General features: G+C 38.1%; 1 protein-coding gene across 11 annotated transcripts in view; it reads left to right on the plus strand.

Moving 5' to 3' along the window:
• The window catches only part of CRACD (capping protein inhibiting regulator of actin dynamics), a 309702-nt gene that overhangs the window by 273444 nt on the left and 21221 nt on the right, over positions 1 to 15037 (plus strand). For all 11 annotated transcript variants that reach the window (XM_007496414.3, XM_056802651.1, XM_056802647.1 and 8 more), the window contains one exon: positions 13973 to 14155. In XM_007496414.3, coding sequence (XP_007496476.2) covers positions 13973 to 14155 — 183 coding nt within the window. The remainder of the gene's footprint in view (positions 1 to 13972; positions 14156 to 15037) is intronic.

A 15037-nucleotide genomic window follows, 5' to 3' on the forward strand; every position in this document is an offset into this window, starting at 1 on the left:
GTCAAAATGACTGCATATGAAGCCTTAAAGACAAATGTGAATTGGAATCAGGCCCAGAAAGAACTCCTGGAATATCTCAGAAAAGATTTTGAAAATCAAATAAGATAGGTAGAAGAAAAATTGGTAAAATAAATGAGAGTGGTGGAGGAAAATCATGAAAAAAGTCAACAGCTTGGTAAAGGAAGCACACATACACACACACACACACACACACACACACACACACACACACACACAAATAGAAATAGATTCACCAAAGAAAACAATCCCTTAAAAAGCACAATTGGCCAAATGGAAAAGCAGCTAAAAATTTACAAGAAAATAACTTCTTAAAAGGTAGAATTAGGCAAGTGGAAGCTAACATCATCATATTACATCAAGAAATAATAAAAACAAAACCAAAAGAATAAAAAAAATCAGAAAATGTGAAATATCTTATTAGATGAATAGCTGACTTGGAAGATAGACCCAGGAGTGATAATTTAAGAATCACTGAACTACCTGAAAGTCAGGATAAAAAAAAAGAGTCTGAATGTCATATTTCAACCAATTATCAAAGAAAATTGGTAGAAAAATTGGAAAATTATATGACAGAAAGTAGGTATAGAATAATATCTCACATATACCAAGATAAGGTCAAAATGAATATGATTTAGACATAATACTACCTCACACCTATTAAATTGGCTAAATGACTGAAAAGGAAAATGATCTATGACAGAAGGGATATGAGAAAATTGGGACACTAATGCAGTATTGATGGAACTGTGAATTGATCCAGTCATTTTAGAGAGCTATGTGGAATTGTGCCCAAAGGGCTATCAAATTATACATACCCTTTGACACAGAAAATACCACTACAAAGACTCTATTCTAAAGAGATCTTTTTAAATAAAAAGAACCTATTTGTACAAAACTATTCATAACAGTTCTTTTTCTGATGGTAAAGAATTGGAAATTGAGGGGATAAAAAAGTTGTAGGATGTCATTGTGATAGAATGCTATTATGCTATAAGAAATGATGAATAGGATGATTTCAGAAAACGCTGGAAAGACTTACATGAACTGATACAAAGTGAATAACCAGCAGAACACTGTAAATAATAACAGCAATATTGTATAAAAATCAAATGTTAAAGACAGCTATTCTCAGCACTAGAGTGATCTAAGAGAATTCCAAAAGACTAATGATGAAAAAGGCTATCTACCTCTGGAGAAGAAATTGATTGGAGTCTGAATGTAGAAGGAAGCAAACTATTTTTCACCTTTATTTTTTTCCTTTGTGAGTTTTTTAGTATGTCCTTTCTTTTACATGACTAATATGGAAATATATTTTGCATATGTATAAAATTACTTACCATCTCAGGAAGGAGGAAGGAGGAAGAGAATTCAAAACTCAAACTTTTTAAAATGAATGTTAAAAATTATTTTTACATTTAATTGGGAAAAATAAATTATTAAAAAGCAAAAAAAAAAAAAAACTAAATGGGATCACAAAGAGTGGGACTGGACTGAGAAAACAATTGAACACCAGCACAAAGGATTTAGAAGTGAAAGGCAATATGTATGAACAGTTTTTTCCTAAGGGTTTTATTGGAAAATAGAGGAGATATGGCAGAAGATCAAGGGCATAATAGGATCAAATGAAGGTCATTAATAGATAAGGAAAATCTGGCCATTTTTTAGACAACTGGGAGAAAACCAGGGGATAATGAGGGTTTGAATATTATGAAAAGAATAATGATAATCAAAGGAGCAATATCTGGAAGTAGTCTAGAGTAGATGGTATCAAAAACAGAAATAGGAAAGTTGGTGTTAGCAAGGAGAAATGCCATCTCACCTTCCAAAACTGAATCAGAGAAGGTGAGGAAGAGGTTTATTGTGTGTTGGTGATTTGAACTATGGAACTAGAGAGGAACTCTCAAAAAATGACCTCAAATTTTTCAATAAAGTACAAGACCTTCTGCCTAGAGTACACCTTGGTTCTTAACCATTTTTTGTGTTACAGACCCCTTTGGCTCTTGTTGTTAAATAGAAACCCCACAGACTCCATATAGACAATTTAGGTAAATAAAGTAAAAAAGCCAAATTTCTCCAAGTTAAGGTAGAAAATTAGATTTTATTGGAAGAGAGACAAGTACATGTATTACATTGTTGGAGCCTGGCAAGAGACAATGCCCAGAGGCCAAGAACTGGTTTATATAACAAAATGAATATTTCAATACAAGGTTGATGACATATCACAAGACATAACATCATATAGACCTTATTTAGAAACAGTTACCCAATTACAAAACTGGTTCATTTCAGAAAGCCCATATTAGCCTAAAGGTCAAGTGAAATGACCATTACCTCTCTCTCATCTGATCTGGGGGGAAGGATGGCTATTTTCAAACAGGGAAGGATGCATGATATTTATGCTATGTTGGGACATGAGACTCAAATGGTCAGCATCTTATGATAAAGGGCAGTACAAACTTAGGGAGGGGTTAGACATCCCTTTAGAAGCAGTTTTTAAGCTTTAGTTAGAAATCCTTGTAAAAATCATGAATTCTATTGATTGTATTAAGATTATAATGGAATTTATATAAATCACTTAGAATCACAATACTGATTATCCTAAACCTATCACTATCACTAAAATTCAATCAAGAATAAAGGGGTAAGGGTCTTCCCACACACACACTCTTTGGGGAAGCCACTGATCTCCTCAAAATAATATTTTCAGTTAATCAATTGAAATTCTAAATTTCATTTACAGGTTAGTGAAAACAAAGATTTTTCCCCCCCATCCAAGTTAGAGACCTACTGAAATATCTATGGATATGCAGACCCCAGGTTGAGATCCCTGGCTCAGAATGGTTATATGATAGAAAGTTAAGAAGTAGAGGATAAATCAGACTAGAGTAAAAAGATTAAGGTACATCTTTGAGGACTCAGCTAAAATTGAATAACCTATGTCTATAGTGATCCCACTCTTTGAGCAATATTCAAGTGACTTCTAAGCAGAATCAGAGAAGGTAGATGGTGAAAGAAAGCCAGGCTGAGATTTGGAAAAGATGAAAAGTGATAGACAATGAGGCAAGAGATTCAAGGGTTGAGGAAATTGTAATTTGAGCTGGTTAACAAAAGGTTCCAGATTTTGAAAGAAGAATAAGGGCAAAGCAGGATTAATGGCCTGGGAAAGCAAGGAGGGTTGGATATTAACTGGAAATTGTAATGAAGATAGAGAATAGGTTCAAGAAGAGTGAGTCACAGAAGGATGGGGGTTACGATTGAATAGTGAAAATTCAGGATTATTAGAGAGGATTTTTGTGAGGAAAGATGGGATCAAAGATCATAGTGTGGCTGAAGTTAAATGACAGTGTTAATAAGTTAGGAAACTAGAGATGGAGGTAAGGGAGGTATGAGAGGATGGGAAAATGACATCATTATGCAAACTTAAATTCCAAAGTGTAAATAAATAAGGGCTAGAATTTGGGAAGTATAGAAAACTTAGAAATCAAACGAATAAACAAACATTTAAGTACTTCCTTAGTAGTATCTACTTAAAGCAGCCAAGTGGTACAGTGAATAGAGTACTAGACTTGAAGTCACTTTCTTGAGTTCAAATCTGGCCTCAGATACTGGTTGTATGGCTTTGGACAAGTCATTTAACCCTGTTTGCCTCAGTTTCCTCATGTGTAAAATAAGCTGGAAATGGAAATGGCAAAACACTCCAGTATCTGAGCCAAGAAAATCCCCAATAGGGTCACAAAGAGTTGGACATATTTAAACAGCAAAAAGTACCTACTATGTGCCAGGCACCACATTAATAACTGGGAATATAAAATAAGGTAAAAGATATTTCCTGACCTTATCAAGTTTACATGAATCCTATATTGACCTCATTGAGAAAAGAAAGAGGATGATCTGGGAGCTGGGAGAAGGGTGATATAATTGATGGAAATAAGGGGGGCATTATTTACTCTCCAATCAACAAGGTGAGTGTAGCTTTGCCCCAGGTCAAATCCTAAAGCTGAGTTAACTCCTCCAATATATTGGGTATACCAAAGGTCTTAAGTAGTTTTAGAGCTTTGGGATTCCCAAAACAGTTTGGGAAACAGTTGTCAGGCCTGAGGATTCTAAAAGTGTACAGACAAGAATATTTTGATAAATATTGGACCTTTGTTTTTGTCTTTGCCTTTTTGAAGGTATTGTAGCCTAGGAAAAAACACAGAACTATTGAATAGTCAAAAAATCACTCTTTAATCAAGGGAAAGGGGTTCAATGCAATAATAGACCTAGACCCAGAGCTGCACACCACACCACTGCACAGAGTCCGAGGATTGAACTCTGGCCATTCTGGACACTGACCCCTGGGAAAGCCAACCGTGCTAGATTGGACAAGTCTGAGGAGCCATTAAAATTGGGGAGCTTAATTAAATACCTTTCTAGGTGAAACAGGGGGGCTGAGGATGAGAAGGACAGTTGATTGACTTTACTATGGTAACTCAGGAAAATGAGGAGTTCCGGACAGGAATAACAGAGAGGGGCTGATGCTTTACAATGGACACAAAAGGGAAATATCCAGCCCAGGGCAGGGCCACCTTGGTAAAGGACTTTAGCCTAAGGGGGAGAGACCATTGGGACCAAAGAGACACTTAACATCTTAAAGTCTATTGTTAGTCTGAGATCAGTGAAGTAGGACATTCCCTTGGGGAGGGACTCTCTTGTGACAAGATCAAACCTGGGGTTTCTACCTCCAAGCTTAATAAACTGGGGATCACTAAATCTTTCTGGGCCCCAAGTTTGGGGACTTCTAGATTCCATGTTGACAGTATGTAACGGGCAAAAAAAATTTTTTTTTAAGTTCACTTTTCTTTCCTAATTCCAAACTGAAATTCAATAAAATGGACCATTCCATGGTTCCACCAATAATGCCCACCTTTCCTTCTAAAGGAAAGCACTCTGGAGCCAAGTGCCTCACATCTGGTAGAAGCTCGCTAAATACTTGTTTATCATTGAATGAATCTGTTTAAGTTCCAACCTTACATTCTTTTTTTTTTTAAATATATTTTATTTGATCATTTCCAAGCATTATTCGTTAAAGACATAGATCATTTTCTTTTCCTCCCCCCCACCCCCCATAGCCGACGCGTAAGTCCACTGGGCATTAGATGTTTTCTTGATTTGAACCCATTGCTTTGTTGATAGTATTTGCATTAGAGTGTTCATCTAGAGTCTATCCTCTGTCATGTCCCCTCAACCTCTGTATTCAGGCAGTTGCTTTTTCTCGGTGTTTCCATTCCCATAGTTTATCCTTTCCTTATGAATGGTGTTTTTTTCTCCTGGATCCCTGCAAGTTGTTCAGGGACATTACACCGCCACTAATGGAGAAGTCCATTACGTTCGATTATACCACAGTGTATTAGTCTCTGTGTACAATGTTCTCCTGGTTCTGCTCCTCTCGCTCTGCATCACTTCCTGGAGGTTGTTCCAGTCTCCATGGAACTTCTCCACTTTATTATTCCTTTTAGCACAATAGTACTCCATCACCAACATATACCACAGTTTGTTCAGCCATTCCCCAATTGATGGGCATCCCCTCATTTTCCAGTTTTGGGCCACCACAAAGAGCGCAGCTATGAATATTTTTGTACAAGTCTTTGTGTCCATTATCTCTTTGGGGTACAGACCCAGCAGTGCTATGGCTGGGTCAAAGGGTAGATATTCTTTTGTCGCCCTTTGGGCATAGTTCCAAATTGCCCTCCAGAATGGTTGGATCAGTTCACAGCTCCACCAGCAATGAATTAATGTCCCTACTTTGCCACATCCCCTCCAGCATTCATTACTTTCCTTTGCTGTTATGTTAGCCAATCTGCTAGGTGTGAGGTGATACCTCAGAGTTGTTTTGATTTGCATCTCTCTGATTATAAGAGATGTAGAACACTTCTTCATGTGCTTGTTAATAGTTTTGATTTCTTTATCTGAGAACTGCCTATCCATTTCCCTTGCCCATTTATCAATTGGAGAATGGCTTGATTTTTTGTACAATTGATTTAGCTCATTATAAATATGAGTAATTAAACCTTTGTCAGAGGTTTCTATGAAGATTTTTTCCCAATTTGTTGTTTCCCTTCTGATTTTAGTTATATTGGTTTTGTTTGTACAAAAGCTTTTTAGTTTGATGTAGTCAAAATTATTTATTTTACATTTTGTGATTCTTTCTATATCTTGCTTGGTTTTAAAGCCTTTCCCCTCCCAAAGGTCTGACATGTATACTATTCTGTGTTTACCCAATTTACTTATGGTTTCCTTCTTTATGTTTAAGTCACTCACCCATTTTGAATTTATCTTGGTGTAGGGTGTGAGGTGTTGATCTATTCCTAGTCTCTCCCACACTGTCTTCCAATTTTCCCAGCAGTTTTTATCGAATAGTGGATTTTTGTCCCAAAAGCTGGGATCTTTGGGTTTATCGTATACTGTCTTGCTGAGGTCGCTTTCCCCCAGTCTATTCCACTGATCTTCCTTTCTGTTTCTTAGCCAGTACCAAATTGTTTTGATGACTGCTGCTTTGTAATATAGTTTTAGGTCAGGGACTGCAAGGCCCCCATCATATGTGTTTTTTTTCATTATTTCCCTGGATATCCTTGATCTTTTGTTCTTCCAAATGAACTTTGTTATGGTTTTTTCTAAATCAGTGAAGAAGTATTTTGGTAGTTCAATGGGTATGGCACTAAATAGATAAATAAGTTTGGGTAGGATGGTCATTTTTATTATATTGGCTCGTCCTATCCATGAGCAGTTAATGTTTTTCCATTTGTTCAAGTCTAGTTTTAGTTGTGTGGCGAGTGTTTTGTAGTTGTGTTCATATAGTTCCTGTGTTTGTCTTGGGAGGTAGATTCCTAGGTATTTTATTTTGTCTAAGGTGATTTTGAATGGGATTTCTCTTTCTAGTTCTTGCTGCTGAGCTGTGTTGGAGATATATAGAAAAGCTGATGATTTATGTGGGTTTATTTTGTATCCTGCAACCTTGCTAAAGTTGTTGATTATTTCAATTAGCTTTTTGGTTGAATCTCTAGGATTCTTTAAGTAGACCATCATGTCATCCGCAAAGAGTGATAACTTGGTCTCCTCCTTGCCTATTCTGATGCCTTCAATTCCTTTATCTTCTCTAATTGCTACTGCTAGTGTTTCTAGTACAATGTCAAATAGTAGAGGTGATAATGGGCATCCTTGTTTCACTCCTGATCTTATTGGGAATGCATCTAGTTTATCCCCATTGCAGATGATATTAGCTGTTGGTTTTAGATATATACTGTTTATTATTTTTAGGAATGACCCTTCTATTCCTATGCTTTCTAGTGTTTTTAATAGGAATGGGTGTTGTATTTTATCAAAGGCTTTTTCTGCATCTATTGAAATAATCATGTGATTCTTGCTAGTTTGCTTGTTGATGTGGTCAATTATGTGGATGGTTTTCCTAATGTTGAACCAGCCCTGCATCCCTGGTATGAATCCTACTTGATCATGGTGAATGATCCTTCTGATCACTTGCTGGAGTCTTTTTGCTAGTATCCTATTTAAGATTTTTGCATCTATATTCATTAGGGAGATTGGCCTATAGTTTTCTTTCTCTGTTTTTGACCTGCCTGGTTTTGGAATCAGTACCATGTTTGTGTCGTAAAAGGAGTTTGGTAGAACTCCCTCTTTGCTTATTATGTCAAATAGTTTGTATAGTATTGGGATTAACTGTTCTCTGAATGTTTGATAGAATTCACAGGTGAATCCATCAGGCCCTGGGGACTTTTTCTTAGGAAGTTCTTTGATGGCTTGTTGGATTTCAATGTCTGATATGGGATTATTTAGGAATTCTATTTCCTCTTCTGTTAGTCTAGGCAGTTTGTATTTTTGTATATATTCATCCATTTCTCCTAAATTGGTGTATTTATTGCCATATAATTGGGCAAAGTAATTTCTAATGATTGCCTTAATTTCCTCCTCATTGGAGGTGCTGTCCCCCTTTTCATCTTTAATGCTGTGAATTTGCTTTTCTTCCTTCCTTTTTTTAACTAGATTGACCAGTACCTTGTCTATTTTGTTTGTTTTTTCAAAGTACCAGCTTCTTGTCTCATTTATTAAATCAATAGTTCTATCACTTTCGATTTTATTAATTTCTCCCTTAATTTTTAGGATTTCTAATTTGGTTTTCTGCTGGGGGTTTTTAATTTGATCGCTTTCCAGTTTTTTCATTTGCATTTCCAATTGATTGATCTCTGCTCTCCCTTGTTTGTTAATATAAGCATTCAGGGATATGAATTTACCTCTGATTACCGCTTTGGCTGCATCCCAAAAGGTTTGAAAGGATGTTTTGCCATTGTCATTTTCCTCGATGAAATTATTAATTGTTTCTATGATTTCTTCTTTAACTAAACGGTTTTGGAGTATCATATTGTTTAATTTCCAATTGGTTTTAGATTTGGTTTTCCATGTACCATTACTAATCATTATTTTTATTGCCTTGTGATCTGAGAAGGCTGCATTCATTATTTCTGCTTTTCTGCATTTGTGTGCTATGTTTCTGTGACCTAATGTATGGTCAATTTTTGTGAATGTGCCATGTGGTGCTGAGAAGAAGGTGTATTCCTTTTTATCCCTATTTATTTTTATCCATATGTCTATTAATTCTAATTTTTCTAAGATTTCATTCACTTCTTTTACCTCTTTCTTATTTATTTTTTGATTTGATTTATCTAAATTTGATAATGGTTGGTTTAAGTCTCCCACTAGTATGGTTTTATTGTCTATTTCTTCCTTCAATTCTCCTAGTTTCTCCATTAGAAATTTGGGTGCTATATTATTTGGTGCATACATATTGATTAATGATATTTCCTCATTGTCTATAGTCCCTTTTAACAAAATATAATTACCTTCCCTATCCCTTTTGATCAGGTCTATTTTTGCATTGGCTTTATCAGATATCATGATTACCACTCCTGCCTTCTTTCTATCAGTTGAAGCCCAGAAGGTCTTACTCCATCCTTTAATTCTGACCTTGTGGGTGTCAACCCGCCTCATGTGTGTTTCTTGAAGACAACATATGGTAGGGTTTTGGATTCTAATCCATTCTGCTATTCGTCTACGTTTTATGGGTGAGTTCATCCCATTCACGTTCAAAGTTATGATTGTCATTTGTGGACTCCCTGGCATTTTGATTGCCTTCCCTAATTCTAACCTTTTCTTCTTCGGCTCTACCTTTTAGTCCAGTGATTTACTTTGAAACAGTCCCCCTTGTCCCCTCCCTTGATGTTTCCCTTTTTAGTCCCTCCCTTTTTGTTCCCTTCCCCTCCCCCCTCTCTTTCCCTCCCTTTTTGTTCTCCCTCTCCCCCTCCCCCCCTTGGTTTTCCCTTCTCCTTACCCTTGTTGGGTAAGATAGAATTCAAGATCTCAATGGATCTGGATGTTTTTCCCTCTCAGAGCTGATTTCCCTGAGATTGAGGTTTAAGTAACCCCCCCCCCTCTCTTCCTCTCCTTCTTATAGGAGTTTTCTTCCCCTCCCCTTCCCATGTGAATCTTTGTGTGAGAATGATTATTCTATTTGGTCTTTCTTTACCCCCTATTTATACATTACATTTTCCCCACATGTTAGTATACATAGGTTGATATAAATGTAGTCCTTATAGAAGAGAGTTTGAGTAAAAGAAGAAGATAACATTTTCCCCTTTCCTTAATATTTACCTTTTCAGGTATTCCTTGCTCTTTGATTTTCGGTATCAAACTTTCCACAGAGCTCTGGTCTTTTCTTTGCAAAAAGTTGGAAGTCTTCTATTTTGTTGAATGCCCATACTTTCCCTTGGAAGTATATAGTCAGTTTTGCTGGGTAGCTGATTCTTGGTTGGAGACCCAGCTCTCTTGCCTTTCTGAAGATCATGTTCCATGCCTTACGATCATTCAGAGTAGAACTTGCAAGGTCTTGGGTGACCCTGATTGGCATTCCTTTATATCTAAATTGTCTTTTTCTGGCTTCCTGTAGGATTTTTTCTTTTGTTTGATAGCTTTGGAATTTGGCAATTACATTCCTGGGAGTTGTCTTTTGGGGGTTTAGTGTAGAAGGTGTTCTGTGAGCTCTGTCAGTGGCTGTATTGCCCCCTTGTTCTAGAATATCTGGGCAATTTTCTTTGATTATATCTTGTATCACCATGTCCAGTTTGGTGTTTATTTCTGGCTTTTCTGGGAGTCCAATTATTCTTAAATTATCCCTTCTCCCCCTATTTTCCAGATCTATCACCTTGTCGGTGAGATATTTTATGTTCTCTTCTAATTTCTTGGTATTTTGGCTTTGCTTTATTAATTCTTGCTCTTTTACACGATCGTTGTCTTCCAGCTGCCTGATTCTGGCCTTTAAAGCCTGGTTTTCTTTTACAGTTTGGTCAAACTGGTTTTGTAGATGCGTGAATTTCTTTTGCATTATTTCCAACTTTTCCTCCCAGAAGGCTTCCATCTTTTTGGTCATTTCTGATTCAAATTCTTCATAGGTTTGTGGAGAGTTTCCATTTCCTTTGGAAGGTTTTGGAGCATTTTCTTTTATATTATCTTCTGTCTGCTCTGTATTTTGTATTTTGGCTCCATAGAATGTGTCCAAAGTCGCCCCTTTCTTCTTATTTTTCTTGGTATTTTGGGGCTTCTGTGCTTCTGTGGAGTTTGCTGCCATCTCTGAATGTGGAGGATTAGCTTTTCTTATCTCTGTCTGGTGATCAGAGGCTTTAGTCCGGGGCAGATTGTCCCTTCTATGAGCTTTCCCTGGGTTAAACTGAATATGCCTCACTGGAACTGGAATGGAAGGGTCGGACCACGAGGCCACACTCTCCCCCCGGCTCGCTTTCCGGAAGTTGCCTTCAGAATCGCTGGCCGTGAGGCTGTTTCGTCGGCCTGCGGGGGGATGGGCTGCAGCTAGCCCAAGCTCCGAGGGCAAGGACTTTCACTGAGACTTGGATAGCAGGATCCAGCCCGTGAGGCTGTCTTGCCCGCCCTGAGGGTTGCTGTTGTTTAGACCAGCTCTCTGCAGCGGAAGCCCCAGGCAGTAACTTTCACCGGGACTGTAGAAGGCCCTGAGGGTTCTGCTCTCTGAGCCCGGCCGGGCTGCGGCTTCCGGGAGCCTTGGACTCTGCGCTCCTACCCCTGAGGTCCGAGGGATCTCGGGTTCTGGCTTTTAAGGGGAGCCGTACCTTTTGAACCGGGTCCAGGTCCAGGAGGAGGGTTCCCAGGGTCTGTGCTGTTGATCGTTTTGAATTTCGGCGCCTTAGGAGCTTATCGTTTGAGATCGGTCGGGAAGGGTTTTCAGGAGATCTGAGCTTTAGCTTTCTCTAAGCCGCCATCTTAACCGGAAGTCCCTTACATTCTTTTTTAGAGATGGAGGGGTAAGATTTTTACAGGGAACCACAGATTCACTATGAACATAAACATTATGATTTGGGTAGAAGAAGAGTGCTAGGAGAGTACTGGAAAGGAGTATTACACCAATGCCTAAATTTTAGTAGTTTTGGTGTTGTGCTTCAAGAAATGCCAAAGCAAATTATGTTAAAGTCCTCTAAATGCATTTAAATTTTTTATCTTAATTTTTTGAACAAACAAAATGTGATAGTTGTAATTATCAAATATATTGGTTGATGTTGTAGTTATAACATATAAGCAAAAACAGACAGTCTGTACTTTTCCACCATCTTGACTCATTCTGACTCTGTGTCCACCATAATCTCAGCTCCAGATTGGGCGAGTGCAATGGTAGCCCATCAGTACAAATCCTCAGATTCCCCATTGTCAATTCAAATCCTTAATTCATATCTGGTCCCTTTTAGAAAACTCTCTCACCTGAATCTGGCAGAGATAAGTGACCCAGGAATTTCCCCACTACATCTAGGTCTGATCAGGAATGTCCCCTTCCACATCTGGAACCCATTACCGATTCTCAACCAAACTCCATCTTTACTTAACTACATACTTGAGTATGTATTCCCACCAAGATTCATTACACATCTCCTTTTACTCTGGCTGTGTGTGTGTGTGTGTGTGTGTGTGTGAGTGACTTGTTTTTTGCCTGCTTGCTTTGTCACACAGTAATAAAGCTCTTACTTGTACTAGCTTCCTAAGTACCACTTTCTTATAAATTCTCAAACCTGAATCTTTGCTCTTGCCTGCTCCATGAGGCCAGATCTATTTTTTCTTCCTCTCATCTATTACCCCCATTGGAAGAAAAAAAAAAGGAAGAGAAAATCAAATGACTCATAGTCAAACAAAACTAATTCCCACACTGGTCATCTCCAAAAATATGGCTCATTCTGAACCCTAAGTCTATTGACTCTCAATTAAGAGGTCCACAGCATGTTTTACCATCAGTACCTCAGAATGACAGCTGGTCATTGTGTTGATTAGAATTAAGTCTTTAAAAAATTGTCTTTAGAATTGTCCTAGAACATTGCATTGCTGCTAGTAGAGGAGTCCATTACATTCGATTGTATCACAGTGTATCAGTCTCTGTGTACAATGTTCTCCTGGTTCTGCCCCTCTAACTCTGCATCAATTCCTGGAGGTTGTTCCAGTCTCCATGGAACTCCTCCACTTTATTATTCCTTTTAGCACAATAGTATTCCATCACCAACATATACCACAATTTGTTCAGCCATTCCCCAATTGAAGGGCATCACCTCATTTTCCAATTTTTGGCCACCACAAAGAGTGCAGCTATGAATATACTTGTACATGTCTTTTTCCTTATTATCTCTTTGGGGTACAAACCCAGCAGTGCTATGGCTGCATCAAAGGGCAGACAATCTTTTAAAGCCCTTTGGGTTTAATGATCCAGGACAATTCTGAGGGACTTATGAGAAAGAACTGTGGGAATAGAAACACAGAAGAAAAATAACTGCTTGATCACGTGGGTTGATGGGGACATGATTGAGGATGTAGACTCTAAAGGATCACACTGGTGCAAACATCAATAATATGGAAATAGGTCTTGATCAATGACAAGTAAAACCCAGTGGAATTGCTTGTTGGCTACAGGGGTGGGGTGGGAGGAGGGAAGGGAAAGAATATGAATCTTGTAACCTTAGAAAAATATTCTAAATTAATTAAACTTAATTTTTAAAAAATTGACTTTATTGACAATGTACTTATCATATAACTTATTCTCATTCAGCCCACTGCTCTCTGTACCAGTTTATACAGATCTTCCTAGGTTTCTCTGAAACTCTCTTTCACCATTTTTTTCAGCATAATAGTATATGCTATAATTTGTTCAACCATTCTCCAGTTAATGAATGCCCTCTAGTATCTAATTCTTTGCCATTACAAAAAGAGCAACTATAAATATTTTTATGGATGAGTCCTATGTCCCCTTAAATTATATATATATATATATATTTTTAATTAAGTTTCCAAACTTTTAAATTCTAAAATGGTTATATTATACAACTATTTCATGATATTAAATGTATTGTGTCTGCTCTTTGGGAGGAACCATTAAAATCTAAATAAACATCTCTCTTTTGGGAGAGAGTGGGGGCAATGTTCAGACATCCACATCATCTGAGTAGAGCAGGGAAACTTGCTAATTTAATCAGCAGGCTCAGCCAATATCCCCTCTGCAACCCTGGCAAAGATATTGGTTTAATTTTTTTTTTATCTTTCTTAAATAATTTTTTCTTTCCTTTTGTTTTTTAAACTCTTACAGAAGAGCAGCAAGGGCTAGGCAGTCAGGGTTAAGTGACTTGCCCAGGGTCACCCCTGTAAGAAGTATCTGAGGTCAAATTTGAACCAAGGTCCTGACTCCAGGGCTGGTGTTCCATCTACTGTGCTACCTAACTGCCTCTTTGTAACTTTTCTATCACTTAGATTCTTTGCCCAGGACCCCCCCATTATAAAATGGTTGGGACTCTGGAAACCTCAGAATTGTTTTCTAATCCTGACTTTTGTTTTTAACACAACCACACAGGTTACTCCAGTTAAATCATCTCGACCAAAGCGACATTTTTCTTCTGCTGGCACCATTGAAAGCGTCAACCTGGATGCCATTCCTCTAGCCATCGCACGCCTGGACAACAGTGCAGCCAAACACAAACTGTCTGTGAAGCCAAAAAACCAAAGGGTTTCCAAGAAGCACAGGAGACTGGGCAAAGTATGGGGTTTGCTTTGCTCATTCACAGATGTACTTCCATCCGGGGCACAAATCCCACATCATCAGGCCTTACATTTCCCCCGTGGCGTGGCGTGGCGTAGGGAGGGAGTGGGCAGTAAGATGGGAGGACAAGGGGAATGGTCCTGGGAATCCCTTTGGCTTTGCATGCAGTCAGACTTGGGGCCCCCCTTTTAAATTGGTTGTCCTAAAATGGAAAGTTCCATCCCCCTCCCTGTATTTAGCTTAATCATAATTCTAAATCTGACTTCCAAGTTTCATTTCTTCTTGCTGCTACAAAGGCTTTGCAGTCGTATTGCTGAAGTCTTTCCTTTGTATCCATTTATATACAAGAATCATTTGTTTTGCAGGGCATTCTGGCAAAAGTTTAACAACTGGCTCCCAGGGGAAATAAATGTGTACAGGATACACTTTTAAGTTTAATTTGTATTATTAACATTTTTCTCCATCATTTTAAGTCCTGACAAGAGGCTGGTAAACTGAAGGAGTGGGCCAAATCCAGCAGCTGCCCGTTTCTCTATGGTCCTTAAGAGAGATTTTTTACATTTTTAAATAAACACACCACCATTAAATAAACCATCCGAATCATTAAATAAAAACCATTCTTAGGAGGAGGGGCAGACAGATTTGGCCCTTGGGCCACAGTGTTCAGACTCCTAGTCTAGACAATTAGAATATATAAAAAGCCCAGGCTTTGTAGAAAAGGTGAAAAACCTGTTATCCAGGTGTAAAAGCTTACAAAGAAAATTTAATAGTTGGTTTGCAGAACCCGTCTGAGCTGGCTTCAGCACACCCCTGCTTCCAAGCACCCCATTTTTAATCATTTTCATTACATACAAATCTGGTATCTTCTTCCATATCTTC

This window comes from Monodelphis domestica, chromosome 6, assembly GCF_027887165.1.
Source record: "Monodelphis domestica isolate mMonDom1 chromosome 6, mMonDom1.pri, whole genome shotgun sequence".
Classification (NCBI taxonomy): domain Eukaryota; kingdom Metazoa; phylum Chordata; class Mammalia; order Didelphimorphia; family Didelphidae; genus Monodelphis; species Monodelphis domestica.